We start from the raw sequence: 27,809 nt of genomic DNA on the forward strand, positions 1-27,809 counted from the left end.
GTTGGATGGCATGACCGACTCAATGGACATGAGCTTGAGTAAACTCCGGGAGCTGGTGATGGGCAGGGAGGCCTGGCGTGCTGTAGTCCATGGGGTCGCAAAGAGTCGGACACGACTGAGTGACTGAATTGAACTAGTACTAGTGAATCAGTAAACCTAAGAGTGGTCTTGGGGGTCTCCAAACATTAGTAAAATTAAAAATTTAGCCTTTGGGACAGAATTAAGAAAAGCAGTCACAACAACTGCATAGTGTCTATAAAGCAAGAATTACAATTAAATTCCTTTTTAAAATTTTATCAAAATTCTCAGAATTGAGGGTAAGTATTTAAAAAGAAAGTTACCTAAATCATGAAGAACTCTAACACTGTATAGCTCTCAAGTCAGAATTAGGAAGGAAGGGAGTAAGGAAGAAAGGAAGGAAGATTCAGCTTCAATATAGAGATGCTAAAGTGTGTCCGCTTTCCCAGGACTTTGATTTTATCTTGAATTTTATCTTGAATTTCCATGTCTCCTTTTTACCTCAAAGCAAGAGACTATCCTGTTCTAGTTAATCTCTCCTTTCGGCAGGAGAGGCCCACAGGCAAGGCAGCTACCAACTGGCCGCAATACAAAAGGTTATTAACAGCCCTACAGTAAGAGATGACTTTCTCTTGTGTAAACAGCAAAAAGCCCATAGGTTCATTTCTCTTGAGCACAAAGCACACAGTCTGTGACCATGTTAATGAAAGCGATTTGGCTCTCTTCGGAGGAGGATGACATCCGAAAGCATCTGTTTCAGAAACACTGCTACATGAAATGTTACAAGAAAGGTCATCAGGATTAGTCATCAGAAAATTTAATCCCAAGGGATTAGCTCTTCAAAAATGTTAAACAACTTGAAATAAAGGATCTTTGATTGGCTCCAGATTCAAAACATACCAGAAAGATATAAAAAGAATCTTGAGAAATCAGGGAAACTGAAAAACAAATGTGAATATTAGATGGTATTAAAGAATTATTTTTAATCTTCTTAGTCAGTCAGTTCAGTTGCTCAGTTGTGTCCGACTCTTTGCAATCCCATGGACTGCAGCACACCAGGCCTCCCTATCCATCACCAACTCCCGGAGTTTGCTCAAACTCATGTCCACTGAGTCGGTGATGCCATCTAACCATCTCATCCTCTGTCGTTCCCTTCTCCTCTCACCTTCAATCTTTCCCAGCATCAGGATCTTTTCAAATGAGTCGCCTCTTTGCATCAGGTGACCAAAGTATTGGAGCTTCAGCTACAAATCAGTCCTTCCAATGAATATTCAGGACTGATCTCCTGTAGGATGGACTGGTTGGATCTCCTTGCAGTCCAAGGGACTCTCAAGAGTCTTCTCCAACATCACAGTTCAAAAGCATCAATTCCTTGGCACTCAACTTTCTTTATAGTCCAACTCTCACATCCATATATGTACTGGAAAAACGATACTTTTGACTAGATGGACTTTTGCTGGCAAAGTAATGTCTCTGCTTTTTAATATGCTGTCTAGGTTGGTCATAGCTTTTCTTCCAAGGAGCAAGTGTCTTTTAATTTCATGGCTGTGGTCACCATCTGCAGGGATTTTGGAGCCGCCAAAAATAAAGTCTCTCACTGTTTCCACTGTTTCCCCATCTATTCGCCATGAAGTAATGGGACCAGATGCCATGACCTTAGTTTTCTGAATGTTGAGCTTTAAGCCAACTTTTTCACTCTCCCCTTTCACTTTCATCAAGAAGCCTTTTAGTACTTCTTCAATTTCTGCCATAAGAGTGGTGTCATCTGGATATCTGAGGTTATTGATATTTCTCCCAGAAATCTTGATTCCAGCTTGTGCTTCACCCAGCCCAGCATTTCTCATGATGTACTCTGCATATAAGTTAAATAAGCAGGGTGACAATATATAGCTTTGACGTACTCCTTTCCCTATTTGGAACCAGTCTGTTGTTCCATGTCCAGTTCTAACTGTTGCTTCCTGACCTGCATACAGATTTCTCAAGAAGCAGGTCAGGTGTTCTGGTATTCCCATTTCCTTCAGTATTTTCCACAGTTTGTTGTGATTGGAAGGACTGATGCTGAAGCTGAAGCTCCAATACTTTGGCCACCTGATGTGAAGAGCTGACTCATTTGAAAAGACCCTGATGCTGGGAAAGATCGAGGGCAGGAGAAGGGGACGACAGAGGATGAGATGGTTGGTTGGCATCACTGACTCAGTGGACATGGGTTTGGGTAGACTCTGGCAGTTGGTGATGGATAGGGAGGCCTGGCACGCTGCAGTTCATGGTATCGCAGTCAGACACGATTGAGCAACTAAACTGAACTGACACAGTCAAAGGCTTTGGCATAGTCAATAAAGCAGAAGTAGATGTTCTTCTGGAACTCTCTGCTTTTTCGATGATCCAACAAATGTTGGCAATTTGATCTCTGGTTCCTCTGCCTTTTCTAAATCCAGCTTGAACATCTGGAAGTTCACGGTTCACATATTGCTGAAGCCTAGCTTGAAGAATTTTGAGCATTACTTTACTAGAGTGTGAGATGAGTGCAATTGTGCGGTAGTTTGAGCATTCTTTGGCATTGCCTTTCTTTGGGATTGGAATGAAAACTGACCTTTTCCAGTCCTGTGGCCACTGCTGAGTTTTCCAAATTTGCTGGCATATTGAGTGCAGCACTTTCACAGCATCATCTTTCAGGATTTGAAATAGCTCAACTGGAATTCCATCACCTCCGCTATCTTCGTTCATAGTGATACTTCCTAAGGCCCACTTGACTTCACATTCCAGGATGTCTGGCTCTAGATGAGTGATCATACCATCATGATTATCTGATTATTAATCTTCTTAGGTGTGATTTTATTGTCTTTATGTAGAATGTTATTCTTAAGAGACGCATGCTTTATTGTTTAGTGGTTAACTGTCAAAATAACTTCATCTTCTTTCAAAATCCAGGGGAAAAAATAGTCATATACATATAGACTTATACACACACAAACACGCGTGCACACACCACGTAAACACACAGACACAACCCCCAAAGGAAAACTTGTGTCCTGGCTAGATGATTCATTATTGGGTTATCTCTACTAGGTTATCTCTAGTCTAGTTGTGACACTAGACTATCTCGTAACTCTGTAGAGATAGAAGTTAATTTGCAGAAAACTGACAGTAATGCAAATAAATTCTGTCCACAGAAATGCAAACTGTATCTAGTAAAGTGCAACTATCACTCTATGACTATTGACCAGTTTTGCATCCATTTGCAAATCTATTTCCTCATTCCTATCTGACTATAAATGTATGGCATGTTGAGTTCTTATCTGAAGTACTGGGTTCATCAGTCAAATAAAGTCTTTGACAGGTGCTCATTTTATATTTGTATGAGTCATGATCTTATTATCTTTTAAAATTTATCCTTGAACAGTTTATGGGGGTCGGGGAAATTAGGTGGAAGGCAAAAAAATACTATCAATTTTTCTGTATATTTGAAAATTTTTATAATAAAAAGTTATAAATTATTAAGAATTAAAACAAAACACTTAATATCAAGATTCTGGGCTTCCCGGTGGTGCTAGTGGTAAAGAACCCACCTGCCAATGCAGGAGACTGGGGTTTGATCCCTAGGTCAGGAAGATGCCCTGGAAGAGGGCAAGGCAAACCACTCCAATATTCTTGCCTGGAGAATCACATAAACAGTGGAGCCTGGAGGGCTACAGACCATAGGGTGACAAAGAGTTGGACACGACTGAAGTGACTTAGCACGCATGCACCAAGATTTCACCACAACTACTTTTTTGAAAAATCAAACACATCTGCCCACACACACTGTACATGTATTTATATGTATAGTAGTTAAATAGATGTTGAAATCAATTAGAGACTGCTTCTGTCAATTTAGAAGCAAATATTCTACAATGTAACACTGACAGAGACTATTGTTGTTGTTGTTCAGTCACTCAGAGGTGTTCAACTCTTTGCGACCCCATGGACTGCATCATGCCAGACTTCCCTGTCTGCCACTATCTCCCCGAGTTTGCTCAAACTCATGTCCACTGAGTCAGTGATGCCATCCAACCATCGCATCTCTGTTGTCCCCTTTTCCTCCTGCCTTCAATTTTTCCCAGCATCAGGGTCTTTTCCAATGAGTCAGCTCTTCACATCAGGTGGCCAAAGTACTAGCGTTTCAGCTTCAGCATCAGTCCTTCCAATGAATATTCAGAGTTGATCTCCTTTAGGATTGACTGATTTGATCTCCTTGCTGTCCAAGAGACTCTACTTAATGAAACTTTAATTATGCTCCTCTGAATCCTCCTCCCAATCAGGCCTTGACTTTTGTACTTCTGTGTCCATCTTTGCAGTATGAAAAGGCAAAAAGATAAGACACTGAAAGATGAACTCCCCAGGTCAGTAGGTGCCCAATATGCTACTGGAGAACAATGGAGAAATAATTACAGAAAGAATGAAGAGACAGAGCCAAAGCAAAAACAACACCCAGTTGTGGATGTGACTGGTGATGGAAGTGAAGTCTGTAAAGAACAATATTGCTTAGGAACCTAGAATATTAGGTCCATGAATCAAGGTAATTTGGAAGTGGTCAAACAGGAGATGGCAAGAGTGAACATCAACATTTTAGGAATCAGTGAACTAAAATGGACTGGAATGAGTGAATTTAACTCAGATGACCATTATATCTACTACTGTGGGCAAGAATCCCTTAGAAGAAATGGAATAGCCATCATGGTCAACAAAAGAGTCCTAAATGCAGTATTTGGATGCAATCTCAAAAACAACAGAATGATCTCTGTTTGTTTCCAAGGCAAACCATTCAATATCACAGTAATCCAAGTCTATGCCCAAACCAGTAATGCTGAAGAAGCTTAAGTTGAACGGTTCTATGAAGACCTACAACTTCTAAAACTTATACCCAAAAAAGATGTCCTTTTCATTATAGGGGACTGCAATGCAAAAGTAGGAAGTCAAGAGATACCTGGAGTAACAGGCAAATTTGGTCTTGGAGTACAGAATGAAGCAGGGCAAAGGCTAACAGAGTTTTGCCAAGAGAACACACTGGTCATAGCAAACACCCTCTTCCAACAACACAAGAGAAGACTCTATACATGGACATCACCAGATGGTCAATACCAAAATCATATTGATTATATTCTTTGCAGCCAAAGATGGAGAAGCTCTATACATTCAGCAAAAACAAGACTGGGAGCTGACTGTGGCTCAGATCATGAACTCCTTATTGCCAAATTCAGACTTAAATTGAAGAAAGTGGGGAAAACCACTAGACCATTCAGGTGTGATTTAAATCAAATCCCTTATGACTATACAGTGGACATGACAAACAAATTCAAGGGATTAGATCTGAGAGACAGAGTTCCTGAAGAACTATGGATGGAGGTTCGTGACATTGTACAGGAGGCAGTGATCAAGACCATACCCAAGAAAAAGAAATGCAAAAAGGCAAAATGGTTGTCTGAGGAGGCCTTACAAATAGCTGAGAAAAGAAGAGAAGTTAAAGGCAAAGGAGAAAAGGAAAGATATACCCATCTGAATGGAGAGTTCCAAAGAATAGCAAGGAGAGATAAGAAAGCCTTCCTCAGTATCAATGCAAAGAAATAGAGGAAAACAATAGAATGGAAAAGACTAGACAACTCTTCAAGAAAATTAGAGATACCAAGGGAACATTTCACGCAAAGATGGGCACAATAAAGGACAGAAACAGTATGGACCTAACAGAAGCAGAAGTTATGAAGAAGAGGTGGCAAGAATACACAGAAGAACTATACAAAAAAGATCTTAATGACCCAGATAACCATGATGGTGTGATCACTCACCTAGAGCCAGACATCCTGGAATGTGAAGTCAAGTGAGCCTTAGGAAGTATCACTATGAACGAAGATAGTGGAGGTGATGGAATTCCAGTTGAGCTATTTCAAATCCTAAAACATGATGCTGTGAAAGTGCTGTACTCACTATGCCAGCAAATCTGGAAAACTCAGCACAGGACTGAAAAAGGTCAAATCCCAAAGAAAGGCAATGCCAAAGAATGCTATCAATTCCCAATTTTCCTTGCTGTATTCAGACTTGAGCCCAATCTCTCTCCCCCACTGCAAAACACCATCATAGTAGTCCTCCTTGAATACAGTCTTCTTTAACATGTGTCATGAATAATTTTTTCTTTAACAATATCCCTCCACATCCACCAGCAGAATGACTAAAGTTGAAAAGAGGGACAACACCAAATGTTGGCAAGGGTGTCAAGGAACCAGAGCCCTCAAACACTGCTGGTGAGAGTGTAACATGTATGATCACTCTGGAAAAGGCTAGTGGTTTCATTTAGAACTAAACATACACCTACCCTGCGATCCAACAATTCCACTTGCAGGTTTTTAACCCATGAAAGCACATGATCGTAAAAAGGCTTCTACGAGAATGTTTATAACAGCATTATTCATTATATCCAAAATCTGGCAACGGCCCAGTTGTACGTCATTAGGAGAATGGATTTAAAAAACCAACAATGGAAAAAAAAAAAAAAACACAACAGAAACCTTTAGAGCAAGTAGCTCAGAGGCAGTGTACCAAGCTGAGCTTGTTAAAAATATAAATTTTCAGGTCATAGATTTATCGAATTAGAAACTACCAGGATGGGGCCCACCCAGAGGATTCTTTTTAACAAGTCCTCCAGAGGATTCTGACGCATGCTTATGTTTGATAGATCAAAAAGGTTTTCTTTAATAGTCACAGTGGATTTCAGCTCAGAGGCTGATGCTTGAGTTTGACTCCAAATAGGACTTTCTTAATTTATAACTATCTTTTTTTTCAACTGCTCACCACACTTTTCTTCTTCTTAACTAGTAAAGGTTTAACAAAGGTGACAAGGTAAAACATTTCTTCTGAACAAATATCCTAATACTTTGAGTACAAGATTCAGCGGGCGGTCAGAGTTGACAGAGTCTCTGTAACCAGCTGGCGTTCCTCTCTATCAAGGCTGAGATCCTTTACGAACCCTTTATGAACCATGGGTTCTCAACCCTGGCTGCCTATTAAAAGAGCTTAAAAATACCAATGCCTGGGTCCCACCCCCAGGGGTTCTGTTTTAATTGGTTGGGGGTACAACTCTGGAGGAGGGGATGGGGAGGCCAAAGCTCCCCAGCTGATTCTAATGGTCAGCCCGATTTGAGACCACTGCCCTCACTGCCGGAGAAGGCAATGGCAACCCACTCCAGTACTCTTGCCTGGAAAATCCCATGGACGGAGGGGCCTGGTAGGCTGCAGTCCATGGGGTCACTAGGAGTCAGACACGACTGAGCGACTTCACTTTCACTTTTCACTTTCATGCATTGGAGAAGGAAATGGCAACCCACTCCAGTGTTCTTGCCTGGAGAGTCCCAGGGACGGAGAGCCTGGTGGGCTGCCGTCTATGGGGTCGCACAGAGTCGGATACGACTGAAGCAACTTAGCAGCAGCAGCAGCAGCCCTCACTGCCAATTCCTTGTTTAGAAAACCTTGTTTTAACATCAGGTGTTCCAAAGTAATGAAGGAAAATTAAGTTTAAATCATAAATGAAAATGAAAAGAAATCATTAGAAAATGAAATCACTAGAAAAGAGTTCCCAATGGCCCACAGATCCGCAGCTATGTTATCAGTAGTAACCTGCATCATTCAAAGGTCAGGCACACAGCATTACTGTGCTAGAATGTTCAGGAAGTGTCCTCTAGTAGCTTTTTTTTTTTTTTTTTTGCCATGCCGGGTCAGGTGTTAGTTGTGTTTAGCTACTGCATGTGGAATCCAGTTCCCTGACCAGGGATTGAACCTGGGATCCCTGCATGGGAGTACAGAGTCTTAGCAACTGGACCACCAGGGAAGTCCCTTTAGCAGCATTTTTCATTAAAGAATTCCTAACAGCCCATATACATACGAAAACGTGCTTTAAGGCAGAGATGGGAAAATCCAATATTAAAGGAAAAAACATGGACAGTAAGTGTTGCTAATAAAAACTGCCTTCCGACCTCACATCCCAAAAGTAAATAAGTAAAATCCAGGTTGATTAAACTCAAATATGAAAAACTTGAGTCAAGTGATTAAAAGAGCATATAGGAGAATATCTTTATGTTCTTGGGATAGACAAAGATTTCTTCTAAAAGCCTAAACTATAAGGAAAAAGACAAAGAAGAACATAAAAATAAGCAAGATTAAAGGCAAACAAGAGCCTAGGGGAAGATATTTGAAACGTATGTAAAAGATACTATATTTTCCAAATTAAGACTGCTGACAATAAAGTCTCAGAGAGGGTGATGGCAAAATAGAACTCCGCTAATTACTTGCTCAGTCATGTCCATCTCTTTGCGACCCCATGGACTGTAGCCTACCAGGCTCCAGAAAATCCATGGGATTTTCCAGGCAAGAGGACTGCAGTGGGTTGCCATTTCCTTCTCCAGGGGATCTTCCCGATCCAGGGATGGAACCCGGGTCTCCCGCATTGTAGGCAGACACTTTACCGTCTGGGCCAGCAGGGAAGTCCCACTAATTGTAGTACACCACTGCTGCTGCTGCTGCTAAGTCGCTTCAGTCGTGTCTGACTCTGTGCAACCCCACAGACGGCAGCCCACCAGGCTCCTCTGTCCCAGGGATTCTCCAGGCAAGAACACTGGAGTGGGTTGCCATTTCCTTCTCCAATGCATGAAAGTGAAAAGGGAGAGTGAAGTTGCTCAGTCGTGTCCGACTCTAGCGACCCCATCGACTGCAGCCTACCAGGCTCCTCCGTCCATGGGAGTTTCCAGGCAAGAGTACTGCAGTGGGGTGCCATTGCCTTCTCCAGTAGTACACCACTAATTAATGCTTAAATTGCTAGAGCCACTGTGGAGGGCAACACAGTAGCAGGTAATAACACTGAAAAGACACAGACCCTACAACCCAGCAATCCTAACTCTGCAATGGAGAGATACCTAGAGAAACCCTTGTCTGCCCTCCCAAACCTCTTTAATGTACAACATAACTTAGTCCTAACAATACATCTCTCACTTTCTCCAGTCATGAGGCAATTGGTCACTTAGGATATGGCAAAAAGGGAACATAAGAGTTCGGAGTTAAGTCTACTCATTTGTCAAAAGTTTACCCCTGCTTCTGACAGGGCACAGGCTAAGTGTTTCTATGGACAGAATGGTTTTAAGTTTACTGAAGTCAGATTACACATATTGAGGAGTCCCAGAATATGCCATCCCAAAACAGGCCTTTTTGGTATATGGATTATTTTAAGCTAAAGGCCACTGATAACCAGGAGATGAAGAAAAAGCTCTAAAAACAAGGCAATTGTAAAGTAATTAGCCTCCAATTAAAATAAATAAATTTATATTAAAAAAATAATAATAATAAAAATAAATAAAAACAAGGCATTAAGTTTCCTTTTGTAAAGATGTCTCCCTCTCCATACCAGGGGGTGGAGGACTCCTAACAACTCTAATCAATGGCGAAGGCACTGACTTAAATCTGAATGGCAAACCTAACTAAACAACTCTTGTTTACCATACTTTTCCTGGATCGTTCCCATGAGTTGTCTCCCCAGCCCCAAAGCCTAAAACCCTTTCTTTGTTTTAGCCTAAGGTGGCATATAAGGACATATAATTACCCTTTCAATGGGTGTTCCCATGTGTACATACACAATGCACATGTCAATAAATTTGTTTATTTTTCTCTTGTTAATTTGTTTTTGATCAGTCTAATTTACAGGGCCCCATCTGGAGAATCTAAGCTGGGTACTGGAAAAGATTTTTTCCTTCCCTACTATATATTTAAATGGATATACAGGAGAAGGCAATGGCAACCCACTCCAGTACTCTTGCCTGGAAAAATCCCATGGACGGAGGAGCCTGGAAGGCTGCAGTCCATGTGGTCACTGAGGGTCGGACATGACTGAGTGACTTCAACTTTCACTTTTCACTTTCCCACATTGGAGAAGGAAATGGCAACCCACTCCAGTTTTCTTGCCTGGAGAATATCAGGGACGGGGGAGCCTGGTGGGCTGCCGTCTCTGGGGTCGCACAGAGTCAGACATGACTGAAGCAACTTAGCAGCAGCACAGGCACATGTAACTTTATATAATATGAACTATTAAATATACGCGTGTGTGTGCATAGTCTATGTACACGATATAAACTAATATGTGTATCAGTTTGTGGTTTTCAACAAAGGAGAGACTACATGAGAATCTTGGGGTCAGAGATGCAGTGACTGCCCCCAAGTCCCCAAGACTTAGGTGCCATGGCAATACAAATGCAGATCTAGCCATCCGCCTGCATTCTTGACAGCTCTGTTTAAAAGACAGCTCATGGAATTTTTCTAGAAGTTCAATCGGAAGCACAGAATAATTTCCATTCATAGCTGAGTGGTTAAAAAAAAACAACTCATACATTTGGTACTTTTTCTTTCACAGCTTCTATCTAAAGCAAATTTCATGCTGCACCAACTTTCATATCATAGATCATCACTTCCCTGCTCCCTACATCTCCCCCTCTCTCCCAGAGAAGGCCCATTCCAGAAAGCAGAGTTGCTGCCTGAGATTCACGCAAATACTGAAGAAGTGGTAAAGAACCATTAATAGATTAAATATAAGAAAAGGATTCATCCTAAAACAATTATCCCTCAGAAAAAACAAGTCACCTTATAGGAAATACTTACAAAGTAACTCTTGCTGTGGGGAGTTCTTTCAATTCTTTATTTTGAATATGAACCAATTAGGGTTGATACATCAGCCTAGAAGAACCTCAGTTAAGGTTGGTTTCCGCTGTCTACAGAGGTCAGCTGATGGTATCAATGAAAGAAGACAAACACACATTTAAATGCCTGGGGATATGAGCTCACACTTCCATGTGTAAACTGCCACTGTAAACCCTTTCAAAGATCCCTTTAAAAAGTAATAAAGTGTTTAAATTGTGAAGATCAAAGATATGCATCAACTGGACACATCGTAAAATAATAATAATTGTAACTTGTGATAAAATATTCAGTTATCTTTTCCATATTCAAAAGGGATGTATCTCGAAAAACTAAAAGTGTGGCCTGCAAAAACATATTCATAGGGAGGGAGGAGGGAGGAGGGTTCAGGATGGGGAACACATGTATACCTGTGGCGGATTCATTTTGATATTTGGCAAAACTAATACAATTATGTAAAGTTTAAAAATAAAATAAAATTAATTAAAAAAAAAAAACATATTCATAGATCTAAGATGTAGCTCCAATGATAATAAAAACATTAAGGTCAAAGATGGATATTAAGAATTTGAAGACAATGTTTTATGAATATGAGGAGGAGAAAGAACAATATTTCTAAATTAGTGTGATTTTAATAATGTGATTTTAAATAGTATAGATACCTAAATTTATTTATTTATTTATTTTGATACCTAAATTTAAAATGTAAATCTTGTCAGTAGGCTTTTGGTTTGTTTTGTTGTCCAGTTGCTAAGTTGGGTCCAATTGTTGGCGACACCATGGGCAGCAGCACGCCAGGCTTCCCTGTCCTTCACTATCTTCTGGAGTTTCCTCAGATTCATGTCTCTTGTGTCAGCGATGCCATCCAATCATCTCATACTCTGTCATCCCCTTCTCCTCCTGCCCTCAATCTTTCCCAACCAGCATCAGGCTCTTTTCCAATGAGTTGGCTTATCCCATCAGGTGGCCAAAGGATTGGAGCTTCAGCTCCTACAAGTACGTGCATACAAGTATACTCCAAAAAGCACTTCAGGGAGCTTTTTAAAAGGAAAACTGGGAGATTTTGATACTTGCACTTTCTTATAGTTGAGCAATGTGATATATGCTGAATTTCAATAAAATAAAATTGATTCACATAACTAGCCTACTAAGCATTTAACAAGCAAAGCTCTGGTTCCTTTTATCAGAAGCATAAAAAACTAGTTAGTCTGACCATATGTAGGAACTTGTTCCACTTCCATTTAATAATCTTTCAGAGACAGAACTTGAACCATGTCATCAGCAGGAGTCGAGGATTCGCCCCTGGATTCCCAGTGCTCCCTCCTTTAGGATCTGCAGCAGTACAATGCCTGTCACTTGCGGCCAGCTCTTTGGCCTGGCTCTCTTCATCCCATTCTACCTTCCCCTCTTCCCCATCTACCATTAGATCAGCCGCCTCATCCGTTGACCTAATTCCCTACCACAGCCAACCTGTAAGTCTTCCCTCTTAAGGGCTCCTCAAACTGACATGGCTGTCCCTCAAACTTCATCTTTACAGCCCGACCCCATCCACATCCTCCATGAAGTTGTTCTGACTCCCTCAGCCCACAACAGATCAGCTTCCACTCCCTGAAACCTCGCACAATGCAGTCAGAATTGAGCACTTCATTATATGCTCTTGTGAGTCATTCTATGATTGCTTCAGGAGTATTCTTTTTTTTCCCCTCTAAGAGAAAAGAATTCATCACCGACTCAATGGACATGAGTTTGCGCGAACTCCAAGAGATGATGAAGGACAGGGAAGCTGTATATTGTCACCCCGCTTATTTAACTTACATGCAGAGTACATCATGAGAAACACTGGGCTGGATGAAGCACAAGCTGGAATCAAGATTGCCGGGAGAAATCTCAATAACCTCAGATATGCAGATGACACCACCCTTATGGCAGAAAGTGAAGAGGAACTAAAGAGCCTCTTGATGAAAGTGAAAGAGGAGTGTGAAAAAATTGGCTTAAAGCTCAACATTCAGAAAACTAAGATCATGGCATCTGGTCCCATCACTTCTTGGGGCTGACAGTGGCTGACTTTATTTGGGGGGGGGGGGCTCCAAAATCACTGCAGATGGTGATTACAGCCATGAAATTAAAAGACGCTTACTCCTTGGAAGGAAAGTTATGACCAAACTAGACAGCATATTAAAAAGCAGAGATATTACTTTGTCAACAAAGGTCCGTCTAGTCAAGGCTATGGTTTTTCCAGTGGTCATGTATGGATGTGAGAGTTCGACTATAAGGAAAGCTGAGTGCAGAAGAATTGATGTTTTTGAACTGTGGTGTTGGAGAAGACTCTTGAGAGTCCCTTAGACTGCAAGGAGACTGCAAGGACTCCAACCAGTCCATCCTAAAGGAAATCGGCCCTGGGTATTCACTGGAAGGACTGATGTTGAAGATAAACTCCAATATTTTGGCCACCTGATGCAAAGAGCTGACTCATTTGAAAAGACGCTGATGTTGGGAAAGATTGAAGGCAGGAGGAGAAGGGGACGACAGAGGATGGCATCACTGACTCAACAGACATGGGTTTGGGTGGACTCCGGGAGTTGGTGATGGACAGGGAGGCCTGGCGTGCTGCAGTTCATGGGGTTGCGAAGAGTAGGACACAACCGAGCAATGGAACAACAACAAATAATTCTTCTAGATTTCCGTCAGAATTGACTGTTACTTGACTGAATGTTGTCTAATGACATCATGCCATTTTAAGCAGAGAATGCTTTTGCCTCTGTTCAAGGGCTGTCTAAAAGGAAAATGAGAGTAGTATCTTCAGTAACAACTGCTTTTGGTAAGCCTGCTACCTCTGAGACTGTACTGGTATTACCCTACCAGCCTGAATTATGGAACATTTGCAATGGGGTGGCTGCAGATGACACAAAAAGGAAGACAATCACTAATAATACAACAACATCTTGCTTTGTGGTCATAAAAGGTCCTCTGAGCATCAGGTTCGTTGAGAAGTAAAACAGCTTGTCAAGACAGAGACCTCCAAAAGATACCCAGAATTTCAGCACTGCTCATTACCTCCACCACCACAGCCCTGAGCAAAGCCATCATCAATTCTGCAATAGCCACCTAACTGGTTTCCCTGCACCCACACTGGCCTCCTCACAGCCTACTGTCGACAGTGACCTAAATGGGCCTGCTGAAATCTCAAAAGATTGTGGCCAAATCCTCCAGTTACAGATCAGTCTGACCTCTGGTAGGAAACAGATGGCACATTCAAAGTGGGTGATCTGAGGAGAGTTCCTATCACGACACGGGGGCTAGCAGCATAGGGGTCCTTCACCCCCTTCTAGACCTGAAGAATGAAGAGAAGGAGTGGAGGAGGAGGCAGAGCGCTCCATGGAGGAGACAATTAGGGATTGATCTTAAACCTAGAGACAGCCCCACCCACACAATTCTTTGAGAAGAGAATACAGACGCCCATCTCATCCTTCTCTCTCACTCATCCCCTACAAATACTCCCTGTGGGTAAATGCAACCAGAAGTCAGAAAGCAAGGCTGCCTGTCAGTGCAGGTCTACCTACTGGGACCTACAGAGCAGGTTAGAAAAGGGTGGAGTGGCTCTGGAGAGGTAAATGGAAGCTATTCAGCCAAATGGCTTCCCATCTCAATCAGAATATCTGAAAGACAAGATCCAACCTCAGCTCCTATTCCATTTGCTAACCTCTCTGCTCAGCGGCTCTCCACTCACCAGGCATACCCCTGCCTCCGGTACCCTGTACTTGCTGCCTTCTCTGCCCAGAATGCTTTTCCCCCAAATACAGGCATCGCTTGTCCCCTCACCTACTTCAGGTCTCAGCCGAAACATCACATCAGCAGCAGCTTCCTTTATCACCACCATATATAAAACCTCCCTGCTCCTACCCTATCCATCCGACACATTCCATCTCCCTTATGCTGCTTTCTTTTTCTCCACAGCATTTCTCTCTAACATTAGATAGAGATGGATGGACGGACACTTTTTTTTCTCTCCTTTTTAATTTACTGCCTTCCCAGCCTAGAACAAAAGTTTCATAAAGGCATCAACTCAGCTTCTTTTGTTCACTCCCTTATGTCCAGCATCTAGAATAGTGCCTGGCACAAAGAAGGCACTCAAGTATTTGTTGGTAAATAAAAAAATGAGTGAATGCAATGAAAAACCCAGAGCTAAGGACTCTTTCCACTGTTTAGAAGTTTAACTTCTATTATCAAAGTATTGTTAAGCAAATAGTCTCCTGATAATCAGATGGGAAGCAGGTGACAAGGACTTGTTTTTACTGGCAATGGCACAAAATTGAGCTCTGTCAGTAAATCCTTAAATATAAATGGAATCTTCAAGCAGAACCAAAGGAATAACAGTAGTATCTTCTGTAAACAACTCCTAGCAAGGTTGTTTTTTCTATGACTATATAATCATTAACCTACCAACCTGGTCCTTCTCTAAGACTCGGTCTTCTCATTCATTAAATGCATAAGAATTGAATGATATATTGGGTATGGAAAATATATGCCCAATAAATGGATACTAAAATGATTATTAAAACTACTGAGGCAGCTATGAGAATGAGATACTATGTTATCTTCCCATGATCTGGAACTGTTTATCCTAGACTTAAAATGTGAGCTGGAACAACAACATGGAAAAGAAATGTAAGATGCTTTACTCTCCACCACACAGTTGGGCCTAGATTTGAAAGACATCCTAATAGTACCCATGTTCCATATCAGAACCTAGTTTCCACACCTGGTCCAGACACTGGCCAACACTTCTGTAGACCAGAACTGTGTTGCATCCATTTCTGCATCCTTCATTATACCTAAGCACTTAGAATGTAAGTGCTGGGTTTTCCCTGATAGAAACTAAGCAGGGCCTCAACTGAAAAAAAAAAAAAAAAAAAAACGTAGTGCAGGCAAAAGGGAAAGAACAGATCAGTAAAGTCCCTGATAATGTTCCTTTTTTTGACTTACCCCTCTAACCCTGGACGTCTCTGTTCTCCTCTGTAAATTAGACCAAATTCTGATGCCCTTTTTTCCACTAACATCTTATCTATCCATAGCCTTATCTGCTGGGTCAATTCAATTAACTGTACAAAAGGTGATCCTATAGTCTTAGGTCAGATAATAAAAAAAGGGTTGACCTGGATCAATTCAACAATCCATTACTTAGGAATACTGCCAAGATCCTGGAGCTTTTTTGTTGATGGGAGATTTCTCTGCAATCCTTTGCAAAAGACTTCTGTAGAAGGACACACTGGTGGGCTAAATAACCTGGGATGCTAGATTCAAAAGGTAAGTTCCCTTTCTACCCTAAAACCCACGAAGCTTAGATCTCCAGTTAAAATATTCCCTCTCCTACTGAATGTATAAGTGTGTATTCAAACCCTTGTTTTGTTATTATAGTCAATACTTATAGTCAATACAATATAATACTTATCATTACTAATTTTACCAAAATTGAGGCTTCCAACCTCAGGTATGAAAATCAAAGGTTAAGCCTGGAGACTAATGTTACTAAGAGATCTTATTTTTAGTAAGCAGTCTAATGCTTATTTGTTGGTGCTAAAAAGAATCGTTCTGATCATTTCTAGTGACAGATGGGTAAGCATTTCCACAATAACTAACTTGGGAACAATTCCAATTGGAGGATGAGAAGAAAAACAAAACCATAGTTCACTACTCATTCCCCAGATACATTTCAAAGTGACAGGTTCTATCTACTTCGAGGCTGCAGTGAATGGCAAGAAGTTCAAAATGCATAGTCTTATTACAGTCTTACTTCCCAAACTGTATTATTTTCCAGTCTGTCTACCCTAGCCGGGTTCTGCAGTGCTCAAGATCAGTGACTATTTTATTTCTTTGTATTTCCAGCATTCAACATTTTGTCCAACACATTGCTGGTGCTCATATGATAGAAAAACTACTAAAATGCCCACCCATGATGCAGGCCTCAAATCTGGCACTGCAGCTCAGAAATTAAACAGAACCTGGAACTGTTTAGGTAACTGTTGACCGAAACCACCCGCCTTGGCCAAGCCCACTTGCCCAAGCTGTCTCACAAAAGGAGGTCCCATGGTGCTTCGACCAAAAACTAACTGGGAGAATTCAGAAGGGGCCAAAAGAGGAAGGAGATGACCAATCTCCCAGAGTCCTTCTCCCTGGAATCCATCTTGGCTGAGAGATGCACGTGCCACCAGGAAGGACCCTGAATCAGACTATGCGGCAAGCGAGATGATTAGCCAGACAACCTGGAAACGAATCCCATGACCATAAAACCTGAGACCGGTCGCCACATGGCAGTGAGGCTCTTCTAGGCTCCCTGACCCTGCTACTCTCCACCCAGAGGCCTCTTCCCAGTAACGCTTCTTGCTTTGTTAGCAGATGTGCCTCCTCCAACTATTCATTTCTTGGTGGTAGACAAGAGTCCACTCTCAGGCCCTGGAAGGGGTCCCCCTTCCTGTAACAACAGGCAATTCTGGTGGGACCCCTTTGCTACGACTGACCGCCTAACCACTTGGGGAACTCAGGGACCAGCTCACTCACCCACAGACCAGACCCAACAGCTGCTACCAGAGCCCTTTTGTCCCCGGCCTCCCCCTGATAGAGATGACTGGCCAGAGTGCCCCGACCAGATAACAAACAAGAGACTTTGTTGACCTTTTTTCCCTTCCCTCTCTCTTTTCAATCCCTCCTATCCTACCCTCCTTTCTTCTGTCCTGGTACTGGACACAGAAGTCTGATTGAAGGGCCTCAGCCTGAGCTGAGGGACGGAGCCTGATCACCTCTGGTGGGCAGAGAACTCCAATGATCTTACCTGGTTTCTGATAGGGCCAAGTTCCCATCCTTCCTTCCTATAAGCCCAGGAAAAATCCCTCTAATGCCTGGGCATCTGTAGGTGTCAGGAGACGTCCATAATGCCACCCCTTTTTGTCCCGCCTTCTTCCCCTCTTCTTTCAATCTGTCCTCCTTTCCTCCCTTTGAAATCTTTGGCAACCTGAGATATTCCCATTTCCTGTTTGTCAGTACTGAGGTTTTGTGTCTCTGTAGGAGGTTTTCTGAGCGATTGCAATCTTGTGATGAAGGAAGTGTCTGATTACAAAACGGTGCCTATATGTGTGCTCTACTCTGTGTCCTGGGTTGTGATTTATGATGGCCATTCTGCTTTGTGACATGGGAAAGTCTGGTTCTGTCCACTGCAGAGCCCTCTTAGATGAATGCTGTCTGACTAGAAGGATTTTACCTATGAGCCTATGAAGAAGATGATATTTTATTAAGAGATTAAGATGATACTTTATTATAGTCCTGTGTAGCCACAATATGGGAGAAGGAAATGGCACCCACTCCAGTACTGTTGCCCGGAAAATCCCATGGATGGAGGAGCCTGGTAGGCTGCAGTCCATGGGGTCGCACAGAGTCGGACACGGCTGAAGCGACTTAGCAGCTGCAGCCACAATATTCTTCAGGCTCCAGAAAAACTGGTTTGGTGAAACTCTTAAAATTCCAGAACTGGTTATTTTTGTATATATGGTTAGAAAAAGAAAGCTTGATGAAACATCTTTTCAGAATTCTGACTTTGTGGGAACAAATTCTTCTAGGAGAACTTGCTTTTCTCACCCTGTACCTTGAGACCATGGCTCTCAGGATTATTTATCTTATCTAGATGATCACTAATTCTTGAGACTTAGGGGGGGAAAAAAAAGAGGAAAGAAGCTACTGAATTTTATGTTGTAATAGCTGATTCATGATTAAGTTTAAAAAATGAATCTATGAGTTCTCTGGTTGTATCTGTCTAAATGTCAGTGTACATTATACATATGTCCTTACCTTTGGATGGTGTTATCAAATACCATCCAAATTATCAAATGGTATTATCAAAATTAATTTGTCAATGAGCTCTACTTAATTGGCTTAAACAAAATTAAATGCTTATGTAAGTTCTCAAAAATACAGAAAATTACTGGTCAGAATTAATTTCAGATTTACAAGTACTGGGAAATATTCAGTAAGAAATTAGTATCTGGTATTAAACCTTGTTTGTTGATTTAATTAACACAGACAAGTCTTTAGAGTTATTAAAGTATAATACCCTTATTGTACCTAGGTTTGATAGAAGTCAAATAAATAATAAATACATAAATTTTTTAAATAGATATTTTAAAAAAGCAAATGTTTTTAGAAACTATCACAGGCATTTATGTTCACCAATCTACAGAATATTAATTTAGAAGACATCATAATTGGTTACTTTCTCAGTTTTCACTAGAAATTAACGTTTTTAAGAGTTGAGAACTCTATAATTTAAATATGTAATTAGGGAAGAATTTCAGTATATAGTAGGAAAATAGGATGTGTGTTTTCAATGAACAAGGTATGAGGAATGGAATTGCATTTTATTAGGGGAAAAGACATAGAAGGCAATGGCACCCCATTCCAGTACTCTGGCCTGGAAAATCCCATGGATGGAGAAGCCTGGTAGGCTGCAGTCCATGAGGTCACCAAAGAGTTGGACACGACTGAGAGACTTCACTTTCACTTTCCACTTTCATGCATTGGAGAAGGAAATGGCAACCCACTCCAGTGTTCTTGCCTGGAGAATCCCAGGGACCGGGGAGCCTGGTGGGCTGCCGCCTACGGGGTCGCACAGAGTCGGACACGACTGAAGCGACTTAGCAGCAGCAGGGGAAAAGAAAGTGAGTCTGTCTTAGAGCTGGTTGTTTCTGTACGGAGAAGAGCATGGGGAACAGATTAACATGGGGGATACAGACCATGGGGATACAGACCATCCTGAGGATGGTCAGGATTGGCTACGGTTAGACTGAAGTTAATTGAATTTTGTTGTTAAAGGCAAGCTGGTGCAAGACTAGATTTGCTTTTCACTCTCCATTAAGAAAACAAAATTTCCTTTGAATGTTGTTTTGATAACAGGTTGTGTGAGTTTCTGTGCCTTGCTGTTGAGATCTCTTGCAACTTTGGTTAGGGAATAAGTATTATCTGCCAGTGACCTATGCTCTTACTTGACCAAGTGTTTTGAAATTTTTGACAAACTTCCCACATACCAAATTTTGATTAAAGTTCTTTTGACCTCCAGCTAACTTTGGGACATTTTAGAGGGTCTCTGAGGCATCTTGGAGAGAAGTATTTAACTAGTAGTATTTGATATATTAGATTACACGGACAGCATCATCACATGAGTGATAAACCTACTTAGAATATACTGTATGTATAAATATTATTAATATAGACATTCTAAAAATTGTATAATTCTTTTAAATTTGGGTATGTCCTGATATCGGGCTTCCCAGGTGTTGCTAGTGGTAAAGAACTCGCCTGCCAATGTAAGAGACATGCGTTCAATCCCTGGGTATGGAAGATCCCCTGGAGGAGGGCATGGCAACCTATTCCAGTATTCTTGCCTGGAAAACCCCACGGGCAGAAGAGTCTGGCGGGCTACAGTCCATGGGGTCAAAGAGTCAGACATGACTGAAGTGACTTAGCACAACATCCTGATATCATGTTATAATTTAAGCTGTTATTTTAAAATGTGTATCACAGCAATAACTAAGTTTCTCTCATCAATTACATTGTGATCAAATGTTTAACCATGACTTTTTAAGTCTTTCTCTCATTTATAGACAATTATTGTACTCTGATAAATCTCAGATTATACAGGGGAACTGGGTAAGAGAAAAAAATCCTAATTAAAAAAATCTGATGGCTTCATTAAAAGTTAACAAAAAGGATTAGTTACATAGATTTGAGTAAACTAATTAATGTGGTTATAATTTTTATGGTTTCTGTCTGAAACATTATTAGTTTTTAATCTGTGTTTTCCAGATGTAAAGAAACACTCTCAGACTTCTCTGGTGGTACAGTGGATACGAATCCGCCTGCCAATGCAGGGGACACAGGCTCAGTCCCTTGTCCGAGAGGATTCTACATGCCATGGAGCAACTAAAGCCCATGTGCCGCAACTACTGAGCCTGTGCTCTAGAGACCACAAGCCACAGCAAATAAGACCTAGCACAACCAAAAATAAATTAATTAAAAAATAAGAAACCCCTTCAAACTAATTATGACTTACAGCAAATTCGTAAATTATACCTTTATAAGCAGAATTAAAATATTTCTCTTTTCTCTCTACCTGAGCTCTCTGGAGATTGGAAACTCTTAGGTTCCTAGCAACTTCATCAGATAAATTAGGAAGGCCACCTCCTAACAGGTACAGGAATCTCAAGGTATTCTGTGGACCTCAAAAAGGGAGGAATTCACTTAAATCTACAAGGCAAAATCTGTGATAAAAGCCCTCGGTGTGGCCTTCCTGGCCTCGGGAGGACTTTTATCAATGAATCAGATTTAATTTGAGGACAAATTAATTTTGATTTGGCTATATTTGATTAAAAAATGAGTGTGATTTTAGAGAAAAAGACGTTCCAATAGACACTAAAGTCTGTTTATTGAGGCCTATATTCACTAAGATCCATTTATCACATAATTCCTTGCTGTTACAATGTTACATTGCTGCAAAGTTTAATTGAATTATTAAAAAGGCACACTTTGTTTCTGAAGCTTAACTCAGTAATCTATCTTTGGATGATGGTAAGATGTTCCATGATCTGCAACCAGAAGGTTAGCATATGGTCATTTAAACGTAAAGGCTCCCTTATTTTGGTAACAATTAAAGGTTTCCGAGGTGGTGCAGTGATAATAAAATCTGCCTGCCAATGAAGGAAACGTGGGAGACGTAGGTTCGATCCCTGGGTCAGGAAGATCCCCTGGAATAGGAAATGGTAACCCACTCCAATATTCTTGCTTGGAAAATTCCATGGACAGAAGAGCCTGGCAGGCTACACAGTCCATAGGGTCGCAAAGAGCTGGACATGACTGAGCATGCACACAACGCATCACCAAACCACTAGGGACAACCAGACTAGTACTACTAGGAAATCCGGCTGGGTGCTTTAGGGACAATGCCAATATATAATTTCCCTTGAAGATAAAGACTGATACAAAGCAGATTAAATCAGATGACCTGGGATATACCGGGCTGCACCTAATAGAAGCTCTTGACTTAAATTTTAATTTGTGACCTTACTAATACTGCCAGCTGTACTATTTTTTTTTATATTGCCTGTTTTACAAAACTGTTGTTTCTTGCATTTACAAATGTGTGACTGAGCCCCTGATAAAATGATGATACGTAGTTCCATGTGAGATCAATGATTATAAAAGCATAACTCTAGATATAGGAAGAAGCAACAAGAAGGAATATTGTCCTGGACCATAAGAGACTAAGGTGGCCTAGAGACTTCTGGCCACTGTTAATAAGGCCTAGGCCAGTAATAGCACACTAAGTGGCCCATCAGTGAAACCTTCACCAGACCTGGAAACGAGCATTCCAAGCACTGTGGGACAAAATGGTCATGAAATGCCCCCCAAACTATGATCGAATTTATGACCCTGAAGGGGCCCTGCCAACTGAAAGTTGGCACTTGCCATCTGCCTCTGCAACAATGCGGTCACTGGGCACTTCGGCCACTGACCTTCAACACATCCCGAAAGGAGTTCAGTGTGGAGATCAAGGATGAGATGCTCTGTGCGCTGGAAAAACTGACAGAACAGGCCTTCAGATAGTTATAGTTTCAAGAGATTTTATGAGCCCAAATTCTTATATCATCTCATACCTAGATAACACTAAAATTATCAGTGACACCTACTTTGGCCAATTAAGGAGAAAAATGAAACTGAAAGTCAAAATGGAGTCGCTGTGGTTGAGACATTTAAGGTTATTAATACTAGGAGGCATTATGGATGTGATTTCAGACAAGGCCATGTACTGCTGAGAACTTGAGTTTTCTGAGCTGTGTCAGACATGGGATGTCACTGGCATTTCTCAAAACAATGTCCGCTGGTGACTGGTAGGTGCAACCTTATGGTTTCAAGGTATCCTCTTGTAACTAAAAAAATGAAAGTGCTTTAGATCAGATATTAACAAAAAGAAGAAATATATGTGTAGTGGCCGATAGCTCCTGTTACGTTAATGCTACATCAGAAGTTAAAACTTACTTAGGTACAATTAGACAACTGGTTTCAAGTCTCCCAAAGGTGCGAGGTTCAGAAAGGGTTTCAAGCTTATTCTTCTTAATACCTCAGGGAATGAGATTTATTTTGTCTAGTCCAGGTTTCATTCCTCTAATTACTTCTAATTAAGTCTGTTACACCAAAATGGTGGAACAAAGGATTGAGATCTTAATAATAAGAGACTCAGATCCAGTACCTGGAACTCAGAAACATTTCCAATTCAGTGTCTGGTCCGTAAATTGAGACAAGACTATGCCCCATTTTAACAGGAATTTGCCAGTGCTATTGTTGTCCCATTCCCTGAAAGACTAAGAAGTATCAAAGAAGGGACTGAAACTGAGCAGGAATCTGTGAGGCTCCCCAGTACAAATCCTTTCTGTGTTTCCTGTTTGTAGGTTATATAGGTTTCATTCAGCCTCCAAGACCTTCACTGAGTTCCAAAGGGCAGATTCAAACAGTTGCTAATCAGGGAAGGGAGAGGATACAGAAATAGGGGAGGAACAGCCAAGTGGTGGGACAGCCTTGGGGCAGAGTCCTGGTTCCTACTCTAGGAGCATGCATAACTGTATCTTTGAGTTCTTTTGACAAACTGCCCCCCCTCCCCAACACACCAAAGTGGAGGATGGTAACTTCAGGCTGAGCCCAAGATTCCTGGCACACCATACCTCACCACCCACCAATCAGAAGAAAGTCACACACTCTGCAGCCCTCACCCCAAATGTTGCCTTTCTTTCCCCCCTCTCCCCCCTGCCCTGCAATGAACATCCTGTTAGGCCTCCTGTTTAGCCCCTGTTTCATCTGCTTACAAGGTTTATCTCTGACAGAGTCCAACAGTTTCAGGCCAAATTGTTACTATAAGGGTGGAAGTCAGTTTTAGACACAGAATACCTAGATTTAGATCAGGCAGAGAGAGATTTCTACTCTAGAAGGAAATGGCAACCCACTCCAGTGTTCCTGCCTGGAGAATCCCAGGGACGGGGGAGCCTGGTGGGCTGCCGTCTACGGGGTCGCACAAAGTCGGACACGATTGAAGCGACTTAGCAGCAGCAGCAGCAAAGAAGGTGCCCACTCCCAATAGGAAATAGCTACAGAAGAAAGAAACCTCTGCCCCAATTCCCAAGAAGTATGTTGAGTATGAAGTGTCTCCGGGGGAGTTAGGTAAGTGTTGACCAAAATAACCCAACTTGGCCAACAAGAGGTCGCCATAAGGAACGTGGTGCTTCAGACAAAAACTAACCAGGAGAATTCAGGAGAGGCTCACCGATAGATAAGACCAACCTCCCAGAGTCTCCCTGGAATCCATCTTGGCTGAGAGATGCATGCCAAAAAAGGACCCTGAGTTAGGCTATGAAGCAAGCAACATGATTGGCCAGAGACAACCTAGAAACTAATCCCAATACCATAAAACCTGAAACTGTGAGCCACACGTGGCAGACCAGTTCCCCTGAGTTCCTTTACCCTGCTGCTCTCCACCCAGGCACCGCTTTCTCAGTAAAGTCTCTTGCTGTGTCAGCACATGTGTCTCCTTAGACAATTCATTTCCGAGTGTTAGGCAAAAGCCCACTATCAGGCCCTACAAAGGATCCCCCTTCCTACAACAGAACGGCATGACCACATTCTTGCCAATTCTCTTCCCCTTCTTTGTCCCACAACTACCATGAGGCTGTAGAAAGTGAACTCTCCATCAGAGAACCTCCCAATGTCAGGCAGAAAGGAGTGGGCTGTAAATCCGCTTGGGCTGCTTCAGTCCTCCAGGTACAGAACAAGATTCTCTCTGCTCCCCAAGGCTTAGGTACTGTTCTCTCGCTCCAGCTTTGACATCGACCCCTCCCCAACCTGGGCCAAAAAACCTCCACTCCCCCAACCCAAGCCTGGGCGCCCGGAGCTCCCCAAAGGGGAAGCGCCGCGGTGCACCGTGGGAGCTGTAGTTCCCAGGTGAGTTCCGCGCCCCAGCAGCCCTGAGGACCGGACTCCCGCTCCCAGAAGCCCGCGCGCGGGCGCCTCGCCCAGTCAAGCCACCTCACCTGTTCTATGGACGTGACTGTTTCCACCGAGTCGTCCTGCAACCGCTCCCGCGCGTGCTCTGGCCTCAGACTGTACAGCGGTTCTGACCAGATAGGGGAGGAAGATGGAGGGCAACAGTAGGTGAAGGAACTCGGAGAAGCCATGATCCGGAAAGCAGCAGGCGGTGTATAGGGCTCAGCTTCGAAACCACAACGCGCATTGAAACTCGAGCGGGCTAGGGCGCTACGGTGAGCGGGTAGAGTCAAAAGATTCTGAACGCGAATTGCTCCTGCCACCTACACATCTTCAGGGAGTGGGATGCTGCCGCCCCCCTCTGGGCAAAGGGTTTGCTGCAAGAGGCTCAGTTTCCAAGCGGCAGGGAAGAATGTGTACGTCCGAATTTCATTTCACACACACCCCTCTTTTCAACATTCTGCTCATTCTCACTTAATTGTTATGTCAGTAGTTTGCAGTTGCGGGTGCCCAAGAGCCCAATGAGTGTAACTCTTAAAGCATTTCTGACAGCTCTCCTGACTGTCTTAATCATGCTATTACGAATAGAATTATTGTTCACCTTCGGGTACATGACAGCCGCCCGGGAGAAGCCAGCGAGTAGCTTCTCCACAAAGGCATCACCATCTTCGCATGCAGTGATGGAAGAAAGGGGCACTATAATTTTCTCTATCTCATTGGGGTTACAGTGCGGTAGCAGAAACTAAAACGCAGTAGAAGGAACAAGTATAAGTCAAACAACCAAGAAATATTCACTCATTTATTTAGAAATTTCAAATGAAGTACCTACTATATGTCAGGGCACCCGTGCTAGGTCGCAGGAATACAAAAGTGAGCAAAACAAATCAGGTCCTTGCCCATGGGAATCCTACAGTCTGGTAGAATTGACAGAATTAAGTGAATGAACACAATAAATACATGAAGACTTGTGATAAATTGTATGAAGGAAAATAACAGGATCTGTGAAAGTAAAGGAGGAGGGGACTGATTAGACTGGCTGGTCGCCCCAAGCCTCTCCGAGTAAGTGACATGTAGAATGAGACTTGAAGGATGACAAGGAGCCATCGCACGTGAACAACATCCAAGAAGAGCCTCACAAGAGAAAGGAACAGCACGTTTGAGAGAACATGCAATAAATATGCTCATGTGTGTTTGTATTCAATCTGATATTTAATCTGAAGGTGTTCCAAATAAAAGAAATTCCTCTTAAGTGGGGTCAATCATCATATACATCTCCATTAAATGTTCAAGTTGTGATTTTAGGAAAACCCTGCTACCTTTGGGCAAGCGATAGAAGAGACCCTCTTTCAGGGACCCACAACAAAAAGACTACTCCAAAATTATAATACCAAGAGGTTAAATTATTTAGAGTCAGGGTGGGGGCTTGGAGGTTTGAGATGACAAGATGATAACAGACTTTCCAGATAGACTTGGACACAAGATCCATTTCCGGCTCAGAGGATTTTACTCTGTTCCCACTCAATTCCAAGTCACATGTCTAGGACCCAGGAAACCGTGGTATGATATTTCACAACCAGCCATCCCCCTGTTCTCAGTGTCTAAAGATGAGGCCGGGAGGCCCAGAGGCCCAAGGTAGGTAAACACTATCACCATGTCCATTTTAGAGGTGCTGTTGTTGGGTGAAGTCCTGGAGGTGCCAGAATATTTCTAAATCTGGGAATAAGTAGGACTGTGTGGGTTAGAGTCATGGATATAGCTGTACAACATGAAATGGTCCCTGTTCTTCCCTCTGTATTGGCATCTTATTGCCTTTTATTTCTGTTTTGGAAAAAAAGATCTGTTAAGGTCTGGGTCAAATCTAAGAACTCCACCATCTTTGTAAAGAGTTGTTTTACTACCTAAAAATTTAAATTGAGCTACTGGACGAGTTACTGGAACAATTCTGTAACAAATTATAACATCTGTTGCAAGTGCACCTAAAGCAATTGCAAATTGTATTCAAGAAATAGAAATCTATTTCTGAATGCAGTCTCCTGCACAGTGGGATCTGAAAGAGGTTAATAGGGAGGAAGCAAGAGCCTCCTGAAGGATAGTCTCTTTATGTGCTGCTCAGTGAACTAAGTGCTGAGGAGACAGTGGTGAATAAGCCACACACGTGCTCAGCCCTTATGGGTCTCAATATTTACCAGAAGAAACAGACATTAAACAATCATTACAGAACTGACTTCTTATTGCAGTTGGGGGAAATGGCATGAGGGAGAAAAAAGCACAGGATAGGGTGAGACTGCATGGCAGGGGATGGAGAAGGCGATGGCACCCCACTCCAGTATTCTTGCCTGGAAAATCCCATGGATGGAGGAGCCTGGTAGGCTGCAGTCCATGGGGTCGCTAAGAGTCGGACACGACTGAGCAACTTCACTTTCACTTTTCACTTTCATGCATTGGAGAAGGAAATGGCAACCCACTCCAGTGTTCTTGCCTGGAGAAATCCCAGGGACAGGGGAGCCTGGTGGGCTGCCATCTGTGGGGTCGCACAGAGTTGGACACGACTGAAGCGACTTAGCAGCAGCAGCATGGCAGGGGAGACTGAAGGTAGTCTGGAAGATCATGAGGAAATGATGACGGTGGGAGGACAATCCCAGGTAGAGGAAACCCAGTGGCAACAAAATCAAGTGACACAAAGAATGGAAAATACGAGGAGTTTATACTCTACGTAGCATTGAGAAGGCTTTTCAGCCTTGGATCAGCGGTGGCCTACAAGTCATCTTTCCTCTGAGTTTAATAAAAACGATTTGTTCAAGAAGCAGAAGGTACATAAATATCGGCAGTATGGCAGAAAATGATATATTTACAGGAGAAAGTCTTAGCAATGATAATAGCAACTCCAACTTGGACTACAGATGGTTTGGGTTTATTTAACTCAAGTGTATGACATTCTTCTAAATTAAACTGTGAATTGTAATTGTTTCTTTTAAAAATAAGATGTGGATAGTGCTATTTTGTATTCATGTTTCTATCTAGAGCAA

At 42.2% G+C, this 27,809-nt stretch overlaps 1 protein-coding gene across 4 annotated transcripts in view; it reads right to left on the bottom strand.

The window, feature by feature from the left end:
* The window catches only part of FNTB (farnesyltransferase, CAAX box, subunit beta), an 80,582-nt gene extending 55,535 nt beyond the window's left edge, over positions 1 to 25,047 (bottom strand). For 2 of the 4 annotated variants that reach the window (XR_015134145.1, XM_086320241.1), the window contains exon 1: positions 24,831 to 25,047. Coding sequence is in view for 2 of the 4 variants with exons in the window: in XM_086320241.1 (XP_086176367.1) it covers positions 24,831 to 24,974 (144 nt within the window). In the remaining 2 variants the exon portion in view is untranslated. Of the gene's footprint in view, positions 1 to 24,462; positions 24,719 to 24,830 lie in introns of those variants that run through there. The other 2 variants (XR_015134147.1, XM_086320243.1) reach the window with 2 other exon arrangements.
* Between the last annotated feature and the right edge of the window lie 2,762 nt (positions 25,048 to 27,809).

This window comes from Bos grunniens, chromosome 10 (genome assembly GCF_055505025.1).
Source record: "Bos grunniens cultivar Pamir isolate PY7600 chromosome 10, Bosgru_T2T1.0, whole genome shotgun sequence".
In the NCBI taxonomy this organism is placed as follows: domain Eukaryota; kingdom Metazoa; phylum Chordata; class Mammalia; order Artiodactyla; family Bovidae; genus Bos; species Bos grunniens.